This window comes from Theropithecus gelada, chromosome 11 (genome assembly GCF_003255815.1).
Source record: "Theropithecus gelada isolate Dixy chromosome 11, Tgel_1.0, whole genome shotgun sequence".
Taxonomy (NCBI): Eukaryota; Metazoa; Chordata; class Mammalia; order Primates; family Cercopithecidae; genus Theropithecus; species Theropithecus gelada.
The window spans coordinates 126570190-126587875 of record NC_037679.1 but is presented as its reverse complement, the minus strand read 5'-3'; the positions used below and the strand labels follow the sequence as shown (position 1 = coordinate 126587875).

The following is a 17686-nucleotide window of genomic DNA, read 5'->3' as shown; positions in this document are numbered from 1 at the left end:
GTGTTGACTAAAATGTTATGTGGCGCATGACTATACTGATTCATACTACAATACAGATGAGGCTTGAAAACATTAAGTGAGCCAGGTGCGATCCCAGCACTTTGAGAGGCCGAGACAGGTGAATCACTTGACGTCAGGAGTTCGAGACCAGCCTGGCTAATATGGTGAAACCCGTCTCTACTAAAAATACAAAAATCAGCCAGGCATGGTGCTGCACACCTATTATCCCAGCTACTCAGGAGGCTAAGGCAGGAGAATCGCTTGAACCCCGAAGGCGGAGGTTGAAGTGGGCCAAGACTATGCCACTGCAGGCCACCCTGGGCGACAAAGCGAGACTCCATCTCAAAACAAAAACACCCTCTGCAGGGGATGGGGGCAATGAAGGAGACAAATGGAATTTTTTCTTCAGGCCCACAGTGTAAAACACTAGGAACTATTATTTCTACCACAAGCTACAGGTTTAAAAAGTCTACAAGCAAAAAAGATAAATGGTTCTACAGACAAAATCATTTATTTCAATATGAAATATATTTATTACTCTGTGCAGTAAAATTCATCTTAGTTGCTGACAGATTACCAAAAACTGGATACAGAATATTTTCTAATAGATCACTTCATACAACTAAATGTGTATTCTCCCTATTACTGCATGAAATGACATACCAGGCAACATGAAGGAGAAGATGCAGTAGGGGAGTAGACACATGCAAAAACATTCTGAACGAGAAACCGTATACATATTTCTTAGTAAAAGACATTCGTTTTGATACTTTGGAAAACCAAGTTAAATTAAAAAGGCAAGTCAGTGTTACTAGCCAAAATAGTTAATGAAACTACTGAATTAAAATTTAGAAAAAAAACATTTTCTTAAATGACTCAAAATGTGGCAGCCATATAGAACAAAATATTCATTTTAATAGCTTTTTCTAGCTGATACATGAGGTCCTAGTCATTCTATGTTAACAAACTGAGTCTTGCTACAAGTTACCAAAGGACTATCAGAGAATCCACTCGATGATTTAGAATAAAAACCTAAAATTTAAAAAATACATGTATTTTTCAAAACAGATCATAGAATCATCCAGCAATATTAGAGCCTGTGATTTATATTAAGTAATACTAACCTGTCTTGAATATTCTTTCTGACAATGAGAAAATATGATTTAATGAGTCGTTCAATAACCTCACAATCTCGCTGTTCCCGAGCAGATAGTTTCCGTGCAACAGGAACTGGCTAAATAGGGATGGGGGGGGGGGAAATGTTACTTTTGTGACACTTTGAAATGGCAGCATTTAACATCTGAAAGTTATGTAAGTTTTTGAGACTTTAGTTCTTTCTGTCTAATCAATTTCCTACTAACTTGGTCATCTTATTAGACCTAAACCAAATTGTCATGGCTTACCACATCCAGCAGATTCACAGCATGACCTTTTTGTGGACTGGCTGGCATAATTGGAATGGGTTTTGATTTTTCTTCTGCTAATAACTCTTCAGCTTTTGAAGTTTTCAGCATTCCTCTCCAATTGCCTGTTGTTGGTTCTTGAACACCATCTCCAACCCCACCACCTCCAGATGCAACCTGAAAAAACATGTTCCAAAACCTATACCAACCACATCATATCTGACCTTAACTAAAACGAAGTTCATTTTATTTGACAGTAGTCAATATACATCCAGTACCCATCTGAAGTTTATTCATACAGATAATGAGGTCAGAAGGAGACAGTAGGTAGCATGTATAACTGAAACCCTGACCTAGCTAAATAAGAGGTTCTGCTGTAAATTGTTTGCAAGGCATCAACCAATTTATGTTCTATTTAATTCCTTTTTTCTTTATCATTCGCTCGCCAACTTTTCAAAATCATTCCTCTTCTCCCACCCTTCAAACACTAAATTGTAGAAAAAGTATATGCTGCCCTTAAAATCAAAACTACTCGTTAAAAGCACAAAGAACTGCCATTCAGTTTAATTTAAGTAATCATAAACACTGTTAAACTCTAAAAGTTCCATGAACTTATGTCTCTGAAGTTAAGAGTTTATGTATTTCAAGTCAATTTACATTCCTATAGTCAACAAAATGCCATAAGGTATCAGTAGGAACTCTTTAACAAAAAGCAAGACTACATTTGCTTTTCGTAGGCTGACAGTCACTATGAGTTGTTTCAAATGTGGAATGTGATAAACACAACAGAAATCCCCTCAACCTCTGTACTCTTAAGGATTTGCAGAAAGAAATCTAGTGCTATCATATTAATCACAAGTGCTTTTACACCTTATTTTCTAGAAAATTTATTAATCTTGACTTCTAAAAGTCAAAAATGACTTTATAATGGAAAAACATAATTCATCAACATTTAAAAGGGTTTTTTTTTTTAGTTATTCTTTAAGAGCTTACAATCTAAAAATGGATTATATAAATTTAATAGAGGATTATGGCAGTAAGAAAAATGGTAGTTTGGGGTAGCAATCTGAATCAAAATACTTGCTTAAATCTGTCTTTAATATGTCAGTTAAAGTGAACTATAAATATTAGTATATTTATATTACACATTAACTTAAAAATGAGTAATTAGGTTTTTATACATGAATGACATACCAAATGAAATCTTAAGGAGAGTGAGCACATTCAGTGTGATGTCATGAATGAAATAAAACTTGTGCAGTGATTTAGATGGTTTGCTTAATATCTGAGCACAGTGGAGCTGAGAGAAGATAAGACATTTATAAACCTTTATCTCAAGTTCAGAACTTTAAATCTGGATAATTAAGGAAAGGAGCTAAATGGCAGAAAATCTTGAAATAGCAATAAGTCTGAATAATTTATACATTATTTAATTTTCCTCTAAAATGGTTATTAAGAATTGAAAACAGTCTCAAACTCTCACAGTCCCCCTGTTTGTTTTTAATTTGCTTAAGCTTCTGAAGCATATGTGAAGCTATATATAGGGTAATAAGTGCAAACTAACTGGAAGCATAAGAAAGAAGCATTAGATTAGAGGATTATCTATTAGTACTGAACAGATCTCAAGATCTTTAAAGAGGAAAGGAAATGTCCAAAAATACAATTCCATCTCTGAAATCTAGGAAATCTCTGAATTTCCTATCAAAATATGTTAAATTTCCTATCAAAATTTAAAACTATTCTTGAAGGTCACAGAAAACAGTGAGAAAGCCTATTATTGTTACTAATTAAAACGTTTAACGCCATCTTCCACCGGTTAGATAAAAGGAACATTAAGAACATAACACAGACAAGAGATAGATACCACTACACAAACAGGTTATTTAATGGTGTTACAGACAGTGTTTCAGTGAGAACCAGAGGTACCAACATTTCCATTCTGAAGCAAGAGACTCACATTTTTAGTTTCTCTTCTGCTGTCCTGAATTAACTGTTGAAAGATATGTTAAAACATGCAATTTAACAAGCAAAATTTAAATACCAATGGGTTGAAATTTTAAAAGTGCAGGATAATTTCCTCTTTAAATTACTTCTTTTTCTGTGTGCATCTTCTATATTGCAAGCAAAAGCATGTCAACAATATAAACTATGCATTGCATTGTTATATAATTTTAAAATATATATTAGACTAAAGTGATCTGACCTTAGCATGGTATCCCATATTAATATTCTTCTATTCAGTGTATTGTTTCCAGAAGATTATGTTGTACCAAAGAACTAGGCATGCAGGCTTAGATTAAGAATCAGAACAGACCTTGCCATCAGCCTCAGCAGAAGCAGCGGGGGAGGGCTCCTGGGAGGCAGGTGCCAAAGCACTTGGAACTTTAGAAGACTAAAGGCAAAAAATGCAGGGGGGAAAAAAAAATCAAGGATGCAAAAATGCATTCAGGAACACTCTATAAATGTGAATTTTTCCCTTCTGTAACAAAATCGTAAAATAACATGAAAAATGAAAATAATCATGGGAGATAAAATTGTTTATTCTGCCTTATTTCCTTCAGATGAATACATTATAAAAATCCAAATCCAAAAGCTTCATTTTTATTTTTGGTATTTGATAAGATTCTTTTCTGGCAAAGAAGTCAAGGTAAAAGATTTTTATACACACTTTAGTATTACAACTATTATAAGTATTACTAGTAATTAAAAACTCTATTCTGTGTATACTGTGTTTTCCAAGAAACCCTCTTATTATAATAAAATATTTAGTCATTTCAACTATTTACAAAGTTGATAAAGTCACTGACTGAATTTTTTTAAAAAGCTTGAAGCTTAAATGCTTAAATAAACCCTTAAACCTACTTTTAAGCATTTGTCAGTGAATTCAAAATACTATTATCTTTAAATCACTCAAAACCCATTTTAAACTTGTCTTTACTCAGTTCCAATGGAGTGTTAAAGGGAGGAAAAGAAGAAACAATTACTCCTAGAACTGAATAATATTCTGAGCTCATCAGTCTATCTTTAGGTATTGGGAATATGCATTTAAAACTTTTTTTTTTTTACCTTGTCTCGTGATACAGCTGAAGGTAATTCTCTGGCTAGCCTGTTTCTCCTTTGTTCCTAAGAAACACAATCAAGCAGAACAAAAGTGATTATCCAAGTATTGAGATATATGCCTACTAAAAAATGTTCATGTTAATTGAAAAGTGTGGAGTAACTTAGAGATACATCCTCTCACTGTTGGGACTCATGCCATAATTCTCGTATTTTAAAATAAATAAATCATTTAACCCAAAGCTTCTCAATCTTTTTTTTTTTCTGCCCATACACCTGAAGGATACAATACAGTGTCAGTAACAGTGGCTCCCTGTACTGGAGATTCTCAAATGAGGGGCAACAGAGTGACACCTTCTCCCCCTTTCCTGTCCTCACATAAATGTGGAACATAAGCCTTCAACATACCATGTGGAATTTGAAGTCCAGAGATCACAGAAAACTCCACAAAGACTTTAAAAGTCACTCTAACCTGAACATCTTTGTGTTAAATTCAAACAACTCCCCTCATAAAACCGTATCTTGAAGAAGTATCTGTGGTTGACGTTATCCTATAAAAATGTTCCATTTCTTTATCCTGTCTCCAGGAAATAGTGTTGACAACTGAAAGTCCTTTCTGTAACCTGGCTAATTTAACAGACTGATCAATTGCCCACTGTTCTAATTTGCTAATATTATCAAAGTGACTTGTACAAAGCTAAAGAGACTGTTAAATTCAAATTAGAATGTCCCGAGCATCTGCTATATCCAAGCACCAAGATAGATAGGTAAAAGATTATGAAAATATTGGCCAGGCACGGTGCCTCATGCTTTTAATCCCAGCACTTTGGGAGGCCAAGGTGGGCAGATCACTTGAGGTCAGTTCAAGACCAGCCTGGCCAAAATAGTGAAACCTTGTCTCTACTAAAAATATAAAAATTAGCCGGGCATAGTGGTGCACACCTGTAATCCCAGCTACTCGGGAGGCTGCAGCAGGAGAACTGCTGGAACCCAGGAGGCGGAGGTTGCAGTGAGCAGAGTTCATGCCACTGCACTCCAGCCTGGGCGACAGAGTGAGACTGTCTTTAAAAAAAAAAAAATTATGAAGATACAGAAATCTGTAGATGTTAATGGTGGATCTCTCACAGGCAGCACCAAATACAGTAGAAACTATTTAGGTTAAAGTCAAAATTGCTCCTAAGTAGAAAGTATTTCATGAACACAGTTCAACTTGCAAAAAACTATAAGTTAACAAAGCTTCACAATGCTTTTGTTTTTGTTTTTTGTTGAGATAGAGTCTCGCTGTGTTGCCCAGGCTGGAGTGCAATGGCATGATCTTGGCTCCCTGCAACCTCCACCTCCCGGGTTCAATTGGTTCTCCCTGCCTCAGCCTCCCTAGTAGCTGGGATTACAGGCACCCACCACCCCTGGATAATTTTTGTATTTTTAGTAGAGACAGTTTCGCCATGTTGGCCAGGCTAGTCTTGAACTCCTGACCTCAGGTGATCAGCCTGCCTCAGCCTACCAAAGTGCTGGGATTACAGGCGTGAGCCACCGCACCCAGCCCACAATGATGTTCCATGTGTAAGAAATTTTTTTTTTGCCAGAAACTTGGCCCAATTTTATTTTTTCATGGGAGGGTATTCAGTAATAAAAAATAACAGATAGTAAAAGTATAGATATTAACAATCTTCAAAATAAAAAATTAGCATGATAAAATGTACGTTTTGAACAGGGATACAAAGCAAAAGGCACAGTATCTCGAATTCTCACCCTAGACTGTTACTAACCAGTTATGATCTGAGCTGCTACCGGACCCCAGCAGACCTGGTGTACCTGCGTTGCTAACTGGACAGCTTACCAACTCTTTTTGAAGCCCTAGTGTCCTAATCTTTTAATGACATGATCTGCCCTCAGGGTTATGGTAAAGATTAAATGAAAATATCCACATAAAGTTCTCTGGCACAGTCATTATAACCACAAACCTATTCATTTGTAGAAAAATACTAATCTGAAATCATATCACATATGACCTTGTCAGTGTAACAAAACTATCACAAACACAAGTTTTTCATGATGTTAGTTTCAATGCAAAAAGAACTAAATCCGTTTAAGTGTCTACATGCTAATTTTTAACATAACTGTTATCTAGCGTGTTTTGAAGAGCCTACTCATGTATGCATTTTGGAATTTTTTCTGATAACAGGAATCACCCCCAGCTATGTAACCAAAAATGAGTTCCCTATACCTGTGTTAAGAAGGTGCTTGTTTCCTATAATAGTGCCCTGCAAAATAAGCACCAAAGGAATAACTGCTATCTGTAAACCTCAAGCTCCCCACTTTTTTTTTTGGAGACAGAGTTTTGCTCTTGTTGCCCAGGCTGGAGTGCAATGGCACGATCTCAGCTCACTGCAACTTCCACCTCCTGGGATCAAGTGATTCTCCTGCCTCAGCCTCCCTAGTAGCTCAGATTACAGGCACCTGCCACCAACCCCAGCTAATTTTTTGTATTTTTTAGTAGAGACAGGGTTTTACCATGTTGGCCAGGCTGGTCTCGAACTCCTGAAGTCAGGTGATCCACCTGCCTTGGCCTCCCAAAGTGCTGGGATTACAGGTGTGAGCTACCACGCCTGACCACCCCATCTGTTTTAACCGGAATTGAAGTCAATAACACAGGATCCCTTCCAGCTTCTGAACTGCATATTTAAATTTTCTCACCATGCATACGCGGAAGAGGAAATTTGATATAGAAGGGGACTCTGAGGTCTTACTGAATTAGGGAGTAACAGAAAAATGTACTATTTTTGGAGAAAACTGGCAGAGGAAAAAAATGGCTTCTGGATCCATTGCTCTGTCCACCAGCCTTGGCTCCATCTGAGATCTTATTCAATTTGTTACATTAACATCAAAAGGAAAGAAAAGATCCATGAAATGCAGCCACCCCAGTACTGGTGAAAAAAGCACTCTGCTTTTCCAAATTTATGCTAAGTTGGTCAATTCTTGAGTGTTTCCTTCACAGCTTTCAGAGCCAAATGAAAACAATTTTAAACACTTTGTTGTACACACTTCCCCTGTATAAACTATAAGTTACCAAAATAGAGCCAGTCACACCAAATCAATGAATTCTCAGATTCTTTCTGAATTTCAATTTCATAAGCAGAAAGTAATAATGCCTCCAGGTGGTTTTGAGAACTAAGAAAACAATGTAATCCCCTCAGCATACTTCCTGGCATGCAGCAGGCACTAATGTGGCACATGTCTATTTTATCATTACTCCGTGCTAAGTAAGTTTGATATAACTGAGTTACAACAGATTTTTCTGTGAAAAAGTGCAAGAATTATATTTACCTCTATATTATTGTTCATTAGGCCACAAGCATCAGCAAAGTCTGGATGTTTTGTGTTGATATAAGCCAGTTCAATTGCCACTAAGTTATGGACCTAGAAAAAAGGTAAGTTAGGCTATATACAAAAATACATCAACCATATTTTACTTTGAGAAATTTACATATAAAACTTACGAAACAGACAATACCGAAAAAGTACAGGAAACTTATGCCTAAATTACTTGATAATTATATTCCAACTGATAAATCTTATGTCAAACAATAATTTACTCTAGCTTTAAAATTATTTACATTTCAGCATCTAAAACTGCATTTCTAAGAGGGAACAATAACATTAAAGTAACTACAAGTATTTTACTGTTAGGGAAAAATAGTCATCTATTTGATGCAAATCTTAATTCCAATGCTTTATGCAACTTTGCTATTAAAACTTCAGATCATCCACTATTCCATGTCACTTTTTAAGTTCATTTTCAACAATAAGAAAATAAGTTCATAACCAGGCATAAGTTAAAAATGTTAATTTTGGCCGGGCGCGGTGGCTCAAGCCTGTAATCCTAGCACTTTGGGAGGCCGAGACGGGCGGATCACGAGGTCAGGAGATCGAGACCATCCTGGCTAACACGGTGAAACCCCGTCTCTACTAAAAAATACAAAAAACTAGCCGGGCGAGGTGGCGGGCGCCTGTAGTCCCAGCTACTCGGGAGGCTGAGGCAGGAGAATAGCGTAAACCCGGGAGGCGGAGCTTGCAGTGAGCTGAGATCCGGCCACTGCACTCCAGTCTGGGCGACAGAGCGAGACTCCGTCTCAAAAAAAAAAAAAAAATGTTAATTTTATTTGGGTAAAGGATACATCTAAAGACCTGAGGTAGTGACTGGTTAGCCTTAACTATAAAGCACCTAGTTAAAATATTATATGTAGTTCAAAATCCTTAGAGGAAAATAAAAAAGAAAAGTTAAAATTAATTTATCCAGCCCTCTACAGAATTGCTAAGTCTTTGTTTGTTTGTTTGTTTTTTGAGATGGAGTTTCGCTCTTATTGCCCAGGCTGGAGTGCAGTGGCGCAATCTCGGCTCACCGCAACCTCCACCTCCTGGGTTCAAGTGATTCTCTTGCCTCAGCCTCCCGAGGAGCTGGGATTACAGGCATGCGCCACCACGCCTGGCTAATTTTGTATTTTTAGTAGAGATGGGGTTTCTCCATGTTGGCCAGGCTGGTCTCAAACTCCCGACCTCAGGTGATCCACCCACCTCGACCTCCCAAAGTGCTGGGATTACAGGCGTGAGCTACCACACCACTAAGTCTTACAGAGAGAATAAACTTAAGCCCTTTATTATGTGCTGTCCTAACAAATCTCAGGTATCAGAATGGCACTTATCAGTCCAGAACCGGGTAAAAAGGGTCTATTAAAATGAAGGTCCAATGATTCTGTGCTATATTCAGTCTTAGACATCAGAATCTGAGGGGTGTCCTCACTAAAGAAACAGCCAAGCAGCAGCACTTACATTCCAAGGATGGTTTTGAACTCTTAGTAACCTCCACGGGGCTCACCATCCTGAGCCAAGGACCCAAATGCACTTTTAGTGATCAGAAAGAAAAACAAAAAACAAAAACCCAGCCAACAATTAGAGGCATAAGGGCAATTTTAAATGCTTATCCCATATTTCTGCCAATTTCAGCATTTTTATTTGTGTGGATAGCAGCAACCCACAGAATAGTAGCAAGCAACTATGATATTATAGTTATTAGGTCATAACAAGCGAACTGCAGAAGTGGCCAGATTACGCCGATGTACCTCAAAGTAAGAGTGTGCTATAAAGGCTCAGTTTACTGAGGCTAAAGATGGAACTAATTTTCTGTTAAGATCAGTGGTACTAAATAATACAGCAAAGCTATTCACACCCCTCAATCATAAATCTGTTTTCAAGAAAACCCATGTCTGTAGGCTAACGATTAAAATATGAAGAAAAAATATACTTTATACTAGAATTATTAAAAATTTTCCTTTAAAATGAGACTGAAACTCAACTTCTTTTTCCTCCCAATACACTGGAAAACATTATGCCTGAACTCTAAAGTAACCATATAATGTTTATTAAAAAGCAGTCAAGCAAAAATTTAAACTTTGACTCATAGTAATTACAATGATCTATGCTATAGTAGCTCACCATTTCATTTGTAACAGGCAACCTTTTACGAAGAAGACAAGTCACCACTTCAACTATGGCATCATGAAGTTTAGGAAATCGTAACAATTCCTATAAATGGTAGATGAAAGAAAAATGTAAGTTTGTTTTTTTTCTTTTTAAGACATAGTCTCACTAAGTCATCCTCCCACCTTAGCCTACCAAATAGCTGAGACTACATGGATAAGCCACCATGCCAGGCCAACAGTCATTTTCTTTTATTTAATGATCACAGAAATACTGAATTAGATTTAGAGCCTACATTTAAGAATCCTATTTCAAATCACTTTCAGGTAAGGGAACTACAGATTTTACCTTGTATCCCATCTTACACATTTCCTTCCACCCAATGAAACCACCACTTCATGTTCTTTTCTAGTTTACGTGAAACCTGTTACATTTCTCTCCGTTACCTGTGTACTGTAATTGCTACAGTGCTGAATGATCCTTTGCATTTCCTCATGAACCAGTTCCACACAGCGGAGGCTGGGCTCTTCTAGACGTTTGATTTGCCGCTTCACCAGTAACTCAAATGAAACCTCAGGCACAAATAAAGCAGGACGAGGACCCTGAGAAAATAAAACTTAGAACTCTTATTATATATGTAATTTCAGTGCTTCCCAAAGGTTAAGTCACATTTTTTGTATTTTTCATGCAAAATGCTTTTTAATTTCAAATATGAGAGCAAAATAAACTGTATAATTAAGTTTAAAAAGACATAGTATATGGGTAAGAAAAACTTTAACCTCATTTTTTTTACAGTCTAAAAAGCTAAGCATACTCACAGTAGCATTTCTAATGGCAGTCAAAATGTCAATAGTGTTAAGGCCACCAAGTGGATCGACAGATTCTAAGGTTCGCCCAAAAGTCTCATGGAAAATATAACAAATTCTAGCACCACCGCATCTGAAAGGCAATGAAGTATATGGTTTCTGGCATTGTGAAAGGGGAAAGAAGATACAGGTTAGAAGTCTTTCTAGACCTTTAAGTTCATCTTATTTTCTGAGAAAGCCTCAGATAAACAATTTCATTCATTCCCATTACCATGTGTTCTAATTCAACTCATTATGAACTAGTTTCTCTAATTTTTTTAAATGGGAAAAGGAATCATTAAATGATAAGTGTGTATATATATATATATATATTTGTAAATATAATACATGTTCTGACATAAAACAACAGTTAACTAAGAATTGCTAAGCACCTTTTCGCTGCCCTAGTTTTCCTCAACTAGAATATAAGCTCCTTGAGAATAGGAAACAGTGCCTTATATTTATTTCCATTGATTCACAATCTGAAGTAGAGGTTGGCAAACTTTTTCCATAAAGGGTCACATAGTTAGTATTTTAGGCTTTTCAGGTCATACAGTCTCTGCTGCAACTACTCAACTCTACCATTAAGCACATAAGCAGCCACAGACAATATGTAAATAAATAAGCATAGCTTGTTAGCCAGGCTTGTCTGAAACTCCTGACCTCAAGTGATCCACCCGCCTTGACCTCCCAAAGTGCTGGGATGACAGGCATGAGCCACCCGTGCCCAGCCCTACTCTTGCTTTAGACAAATTAAATCTCTTTTTGTTGTTGTTTTTGTTTTTTTGGTTTTTTTTGAGACGGAGTCTCGCTCTGTTGCCCAGGCTGGAATGCAGTGGTGGGCTCTTGGCTCACTGCAACCTCCACCTCCTGGGTTCAAGTGATTCTCCTGCCTCAGCCTCCCAAGTAGCTGGGACTACAGGCATGCACCACCATGCCCAGCTAATTTTTGTATTTTTAGTAGAGATGGGGTTTCACCACAATGGCCAGAATGGTCTCGATCTCTTGACTTCATGATCTGCCCGCCTCAGCCTCCCAAAGTGTTGGGATTACAGGCATGAGCCACCGCACCCAGCCTTAGACAAATAAAATCTCTTGATATAGTTACTGAGCACCTTATGTTTCCTATCTTGTTTAATAACTAGAAACCCTGGTATTATCTTTTTCAAATTCAAGTCCAGTTGAATTGTACAAATACCTTTATAATGCCTCCCCAAATCATCCCTTCCTCTCTATTTTTACAACCACTATTGAGTACCTTTTTATAGTAGCTCAGGTAAAAGGTACTAGTCTAATATTATGCTAACAGAAGTAAGCCATGCACAAAAGGACAAATACTGAATGATTCAATTTATCTGAAGTATCTACAATAGGCAAATTCAGACACAGAAAGTAAATTTGGCCTGACACGGTGGCTCACACCTGTCATCCCAACACTTTGGGAGGCCAAAGCAGGCAGATCACCTGAGGTCAGGAGTTCAAGACTAGCCCGCCCAACATGGTGAAACCCAGTCTCTACTAAAAATACAAAAAAATACAAAAATTAGCCAGGTGTGATGGTGGGCACCTGTAGTCCCAGCTACTCAGGAGGCTGAGGCAGGATGATTGCTTGAGCCTGGGAGGCAGAGACTGGCCCAGACTGTGCCACTGCATTCCAGCCTCGGCAATAAAGTGAGGCGCTGTCTCAAAATTAATTAATTAATTAATTAAATTAGAGGTTACCAGGGCTGGAGGAGAGGGGAATGAGGAGTAATTGCTTAATAGATAAGAATTTTGGCTGGGCGCAGTGGCTCATGCCTGTAATCCCAGCACTTTGGGAGGCCGAGGCAGGCGGATCACAAGGTCAGGAGTTCGAGACCAGCCTGGCCAGCATGGTGAAACAGCATCTCTATTAAAAATACAAAAAATTAGCCGGGCATAGTAGTGCGCACCTGTAATCCCAGTTACTCAGGAGGCTGAGGCAAGAGAATCACTTGAACCCAGGAGGCGGAGTTTGCAGTGAGCCGAGATCACGCCACTACACTCCAGCTTGGGCAATAGAGTGAGACGGTCTCAAAAAAAAAGGGGGGGTGGGGCTGGGTGCAGTGACTCACGTCTGTAATCCCAGCATTTTGGGAGGCCAAGGCAAGTGGATCATGAGTTCATGAGATCGAGACCATCCTGGCTAACACGGTGAAACCCCATCTCTAATAAAAATACAAAAAAAAAAAAAAGCCAGACATGGTGGCACACGCCTGTAGTCCCAGCTACTGGGGAGGGTGAGGCAGGAGAATCACTTGAACTTGGGAGGCGGAGGTTGCAGTGAGCCGAGATCGCGCCACTGCACTCCAGAGTGGGCGACAGAGCAAGACAGAAAAGACTTTGTATCTACAGTCTTGTTCCTAGACACCCTTCCTGTCTTATCTACTATTATGTCCCATCACTACACATGCTGTTCTACAAAAACATTATTCTTGCATTATTCTTTGCTGTTCCCAAGCCTGAAACACCCTCTCATTACTGGCTTCTCAAATTCTATTCAGAGCCCAATTCAAATGCCTTCTTAAATGTGGAGCTCTCCCAAACCCTGAAATAAATGTCAATGGTCTCTCTTCAATGTCTGAAACACTTCATTAGGTAGACACAGATAATTGGTTCATTAACTATTTATAAAGTGTTCATATACGCTATATGTACTTTTCTGAATATGAATTATGTATAACAATAAGAAGTATTTAAATAAGTTATACTTTTGCAGCCTAATCAAGCCCAGTATTACCTTGACCTACTTTACCCACTAAACTCTTTAAAGGCCCATTTGTGGTCATCTTTATTTTTTTCAATATGCCATATATATAACCATTCAATAATTAGTCTGATAAATACTCTCTTGACGGAGTTGACCATATGAAGACCATCTCGGTTATACTAAAGTATACAGAACTACACACACACACACACACACACACAAACACACAAATGAGTTAACGTATAAATCTGAACAAGCTCTGTGGATTGTACCCATGTCCATTTTCTCACTTTGTTATTGTACTGTAGTTATGCAAGATGTCCAACAGTGGGGGAAGTTGGGGAAAGGGTACACAGTGGAGGGTGAGTGGGACCTCCCTGTACATCACCCTGCAACTTCCTGTGAGTCTATAATTATTTCAGAATAAAAAGATGTTTTTAGAGAAATGGTTGTTCTTGCTAGTAGTAAAACAGTACAATATGCTAACAATATGCAATATGTAATGAAAGATTCTAAGGATATTATATCCTTTAATCTAATAAACTTACTTCTACAAATTTATCCTCAGTGTTTACTTGGACACAAGCCCCAAAGATAGATGCAGGTAGTCCATCACAGCTTATATGTGTATATAACAGAAAACAAACTATCCAGTAGTAGGAGACTGGCCCAACAAATGAGGGTATATCTAAAAAGTAAAATACTATGCAAATCTTCAGACTGATAATGTATGAGATAGAAAGTTATTTGTTACATGATTTAAGAAATGATTCCAAGATAGGTATAGCATCTGATTTTTAAAGATATGTAGTACAGGCATCTATGTGTTATAGATGCATAGAAAAATGCCTAGTTCAATGCCAAATTTTAGGAATTATCTCGGGTTGGTGAAATTAAGGGTTTGTTTTCGTTTTCAGAGATGGGGTCTCCTTTTTTAGCGCCATCTGCTTGCAGCGCTGCCTCTTGCTCCTCCCACCACCTCCTCTTGCTCCTCCCACCACCGCTGCTGCCCTGAGTCACTGCCTGCACAGCTCCACCCGCCTGGCTCCCCATACTAGCCTCTGATATTTGAGTTCTTACAACATGGCAGACATTGACAACCTGCCTAGCTAGGGTAGTTAAAAGAGGAGTGAATACTCTCAAAAACCTGCGTAAGTGCACAGATAGAAGCCAAATTATATGAGGAAGTTCACAATCTTGAAAGAAAGTATGCTGTTCTCTATCAGCCTCTATTTGATAAGCAATTTATGATTATTAATGCAATTTATGAACCTATGAAGAATGTGAATGGAAACCAGATGAAGAAGATGAGATTTCAGAGGAGTTGAAAGAAAAGGCCAAGACTGAAGATGAGAAAAAGGATGAAGAGGCCGGGCGCGGTGGCTCAAGCCTGTAATCCCAGCACTTTGGGAGGCCGAGATGGGCGGATCACGAGGTCAGGAGATCGAGACCATCCTGGCTAACACAGTGAAACTCCATCTCTACTAAAAAAATACAAAAAACTAGCCGGGCGACGTGGCGGGCGCCTGTAGTCCCAGCTACTCCGGAGGCTGAGGCAGGAGAATGGCGTAAACCCGGGAGGCGGAGGTTGCAGTGAGCTGAGATCCGGCCACTGCACTCCAGCCTGGGCGACAGAGCCAGACTCCGTCTCAAAAAAAAAAAAAAAAGAGAAAAAGGATGAAGAAAAAGAAGACCCCAAAGGAATTCCTGAATTTTGGTTACCTGTTTTTAAGAATGTTGACTTACTCAGTGATATGCTTCAGGAACATGATGAACCTATTCTGAAGCATTTCGAAGATACTAAAGTGAAGTTCTCAGATGCTGGCCAGCCGAAGAGTTTTGTCTTAGAATTTCACTTTGAACCCAGTGAATATTTTACAAATGAAGTGCTGACAAAGACATGTAGGATAAGGTTAGAACCAGAACCAGATGATTCTGATCCCTTTTCTTTTGATGGACCAGAAATTATGGGTTGTACAGGGGGCCAAATAGATTGGAAAAAAGGAAAGAATGTCACTTTGAAAACCATTAAGAAGCAGAAACACAAGGTACATGGGACAATTCGTACTGTGACCAAAACAGTTTCCAATGACTCTTGCTTTAATTTTCTTGCCCCTCCTGAAGTTCCTGAGAGTGGAGATCTGGATGATGATGCTGAAGCTGTCCTCGCTGCAGACTTCAACATTGGTCACTTTTTATGTGAGCATGTAATCCCAAGATCAGTGTTACAGTTTACTGGAGGAGTTACTGAAGATGATGATGATGAGTATGGTGAAGAAGGTGAAGAAGCAGATGAGGAAGGGGAAGATGAAGGAGATGAGGGAAATGATCCAGACTATGACCTGAAGAAGGATCAAAACCCAGCAGAATGCAGGCAGCAGTGAAGCAGGATATATGTGGCCTTGAGGATAACCTGCACTGTAATAGCCTAAACACAACTCTTACTTACTGCCTTATGTTTTTGTATTTTCTTGGTAGACTAGGTCATTTTTGTTTTAAAGGACAGGAAACTGATATTTTAAAGACCAATTTGTTCTAGCTAGCATTTTCACTAGTTTTTCTGCCAGATATGTTGAATGCACAAATTCTGTCACACATGTTCATTCATTGCTAATAATTTGGTTCTTCTGGAATCTTTTTATGTAGCTCTTGGAGTACAGCTATGAAAATTAACAACTGTTAAAGGAAACACTTTTTTTTTTTTTTCCGGAATTTTTTCCGTGAAGAACCAAAGTATATTTTCAGCTGTCTGTTGAATAGGGTTAAGTCTGCTTGGATTAGCTATGCCTTTCATTACTTTGTTACAGAAATGCAGGGACTTATACTAAGACAATTCATCGTTTAAAAAAAAAAAAAAAATTGGCATGTGCAGTGGCTCACGCCTGTATTCCTAGCACTTTGAGAGGCTGAGGCAGGCAGATCACCTGAGGTCAGGAGTTCAAGACCAGTCTAACACGGTGAAACCCCATCTCTACTAAAATACAAAAATTAGCTGGGCATGATGGCAGGTGCCTGTAATCCCAGCTACTCAGGAGGCTGAGATGGGAGAATCGCTTGAACCCAGGAGATGGTGGTTGCAGTGAGCTGAGATCATGCCACTGCACTCCAGCCTAGGTGGCTGAGCAAGACTCGGTCTGAAAGAAAAAAAAAAAATGGGCAAGACAACTATATGGTTAAGAATTTAATAATTTCCAGTATGACCACACCCAATAACTGTATTAGATTGTTAATGGATTATTGTGTTATAGGTGAAATAGTTAACTGTAAAGTAACCTGACTCAGTATAGTTACTGGTACAACAGTGAGATGAATAAGACAGGATTTTCAGAAGTTAGCCTGAATTTAACTATACTTTTAAATTTAACCTCCATTAACTAAGCATCTTTTCTTTGTAGCAGGATCTACCTTCTGCTTCCCTGGAAAGGATGAATTTACATCATTTGACAAGACCTATTTTCAAGTTACTTATTGTTTGTTTGCTTGTTTTTGTAGCCTAAAATAAAAATTTCAAATACAATTTTAGTTCTTACAAGATAATGTCTTAATGTTGTACCAATTCAGATAGAAGCAGAGGCCTAGCTTGAATTAAGGGTTATACTCAGTTTTTACCACATTAGTGAAAAGGGTACCAGCTTTGGAAAGAGATACTATACTAATAAGCAAGTGTAAAAAAAAGAAGAAGAAGAAGAAGAAAATTTTAAGCGATATGATGCTTTAAAAAAAAAAAAAAAGTTAAAGTTCATTTTCTTTGGGGTAGAGCTAGAGAGAAGGCCCCAAGCTTCTGTGGTTTCTTCTAATTCTTATTGCTTAAAGTATGAGTGTGTCAATTACCCATGCTTCTGTTTGCTATGTATTAAAATGTGTAGTACTGTTTATTTAACTACCTCACAGATGTGTTAAGGCATATTGAGTTAAATCTCATAAAATATTTCTTGATCTCGTTAAAAGCTCAAAATTTTGGGCCTATTTGTAATGCCAGTGTGACACTCAGCATGTTGTTCACACCACACTTTGATAACTAAACTAGAAAACGGCCGGGTGCGGTGGCTCAAGCCTGTAATCCCAGCACTTTGGGAGGCCGAGACGGGCGGATCATGAGGTCAGGAGATCGAGACCATCCTGGCTAACACGGTGAAACCCCGTCTCTACTAAAAAATACAAAAAACTAGCTGGGC

The 17686-nt window shown here is 38.3% G+C and overlaps 1 protein-coding gene and 1 pseudogene across 9 annotated transcripts in view; one reads left to right on the top strand and one right to left on the bottom strand.

Annotated features, from left to right (window-relative positions):
- DNM1L (dynamin 1 like) overlaps positions 1-17686 on the bottom strand; it is a 68492-nt gene that overhangs the window by 3722 nt on the left and 47084 nt on the right. For 3 of the 8 annotated variants that reach the window (XM_025403729.1, XM_025403731.1, XM_025403732.1), the window contains 9 exons: positions 10757-10877; positions 10385-10540; positions 9954-10043; positions 7788-7880; positions 4470-4526; positions 3718-3795; positions 3361-3393; positions 1404-1580; positions 1125-1234 (listed from right to left, as the gene is read on the bottom strand). In XM_025403729.1, the coding sequence (XP_025259514.1) occupies positions 1125-1234; positions 1404-1580; positions 3361-3393; positions 3718-3795; positions 4470-4526; positions 7788-7880; positions 9954-10043; positions 10385-10540; positions 10757-10877 (915 nt within the window). The remainder of the gene's footprint in view (positions 1-1124; positions 1235-1403; positions 1581-3360; positions 3394-3717; positions 3796-4469; positions 4527-7787; positions 7881-9953; positions 10044-10384; positions 10541-10756; positions 10878-17686) is intronic. The other 5 variants (XM_025403730.1, XM_025403733.1, XM_025403734.1 and 2 more) reach the window with 3 other exon arrangements.
- Positions 14595-17322, top strand: LOC112635539 (annotated as a pseudogene). Its single transcript, XR_003121935.1, has 3 exons — positions 14595-14890; positions 15195-15931; positions 16910-17322. The product of XR_003121935.1 is annotated as a nucleosome assembly protein 1-like 1 (transcript).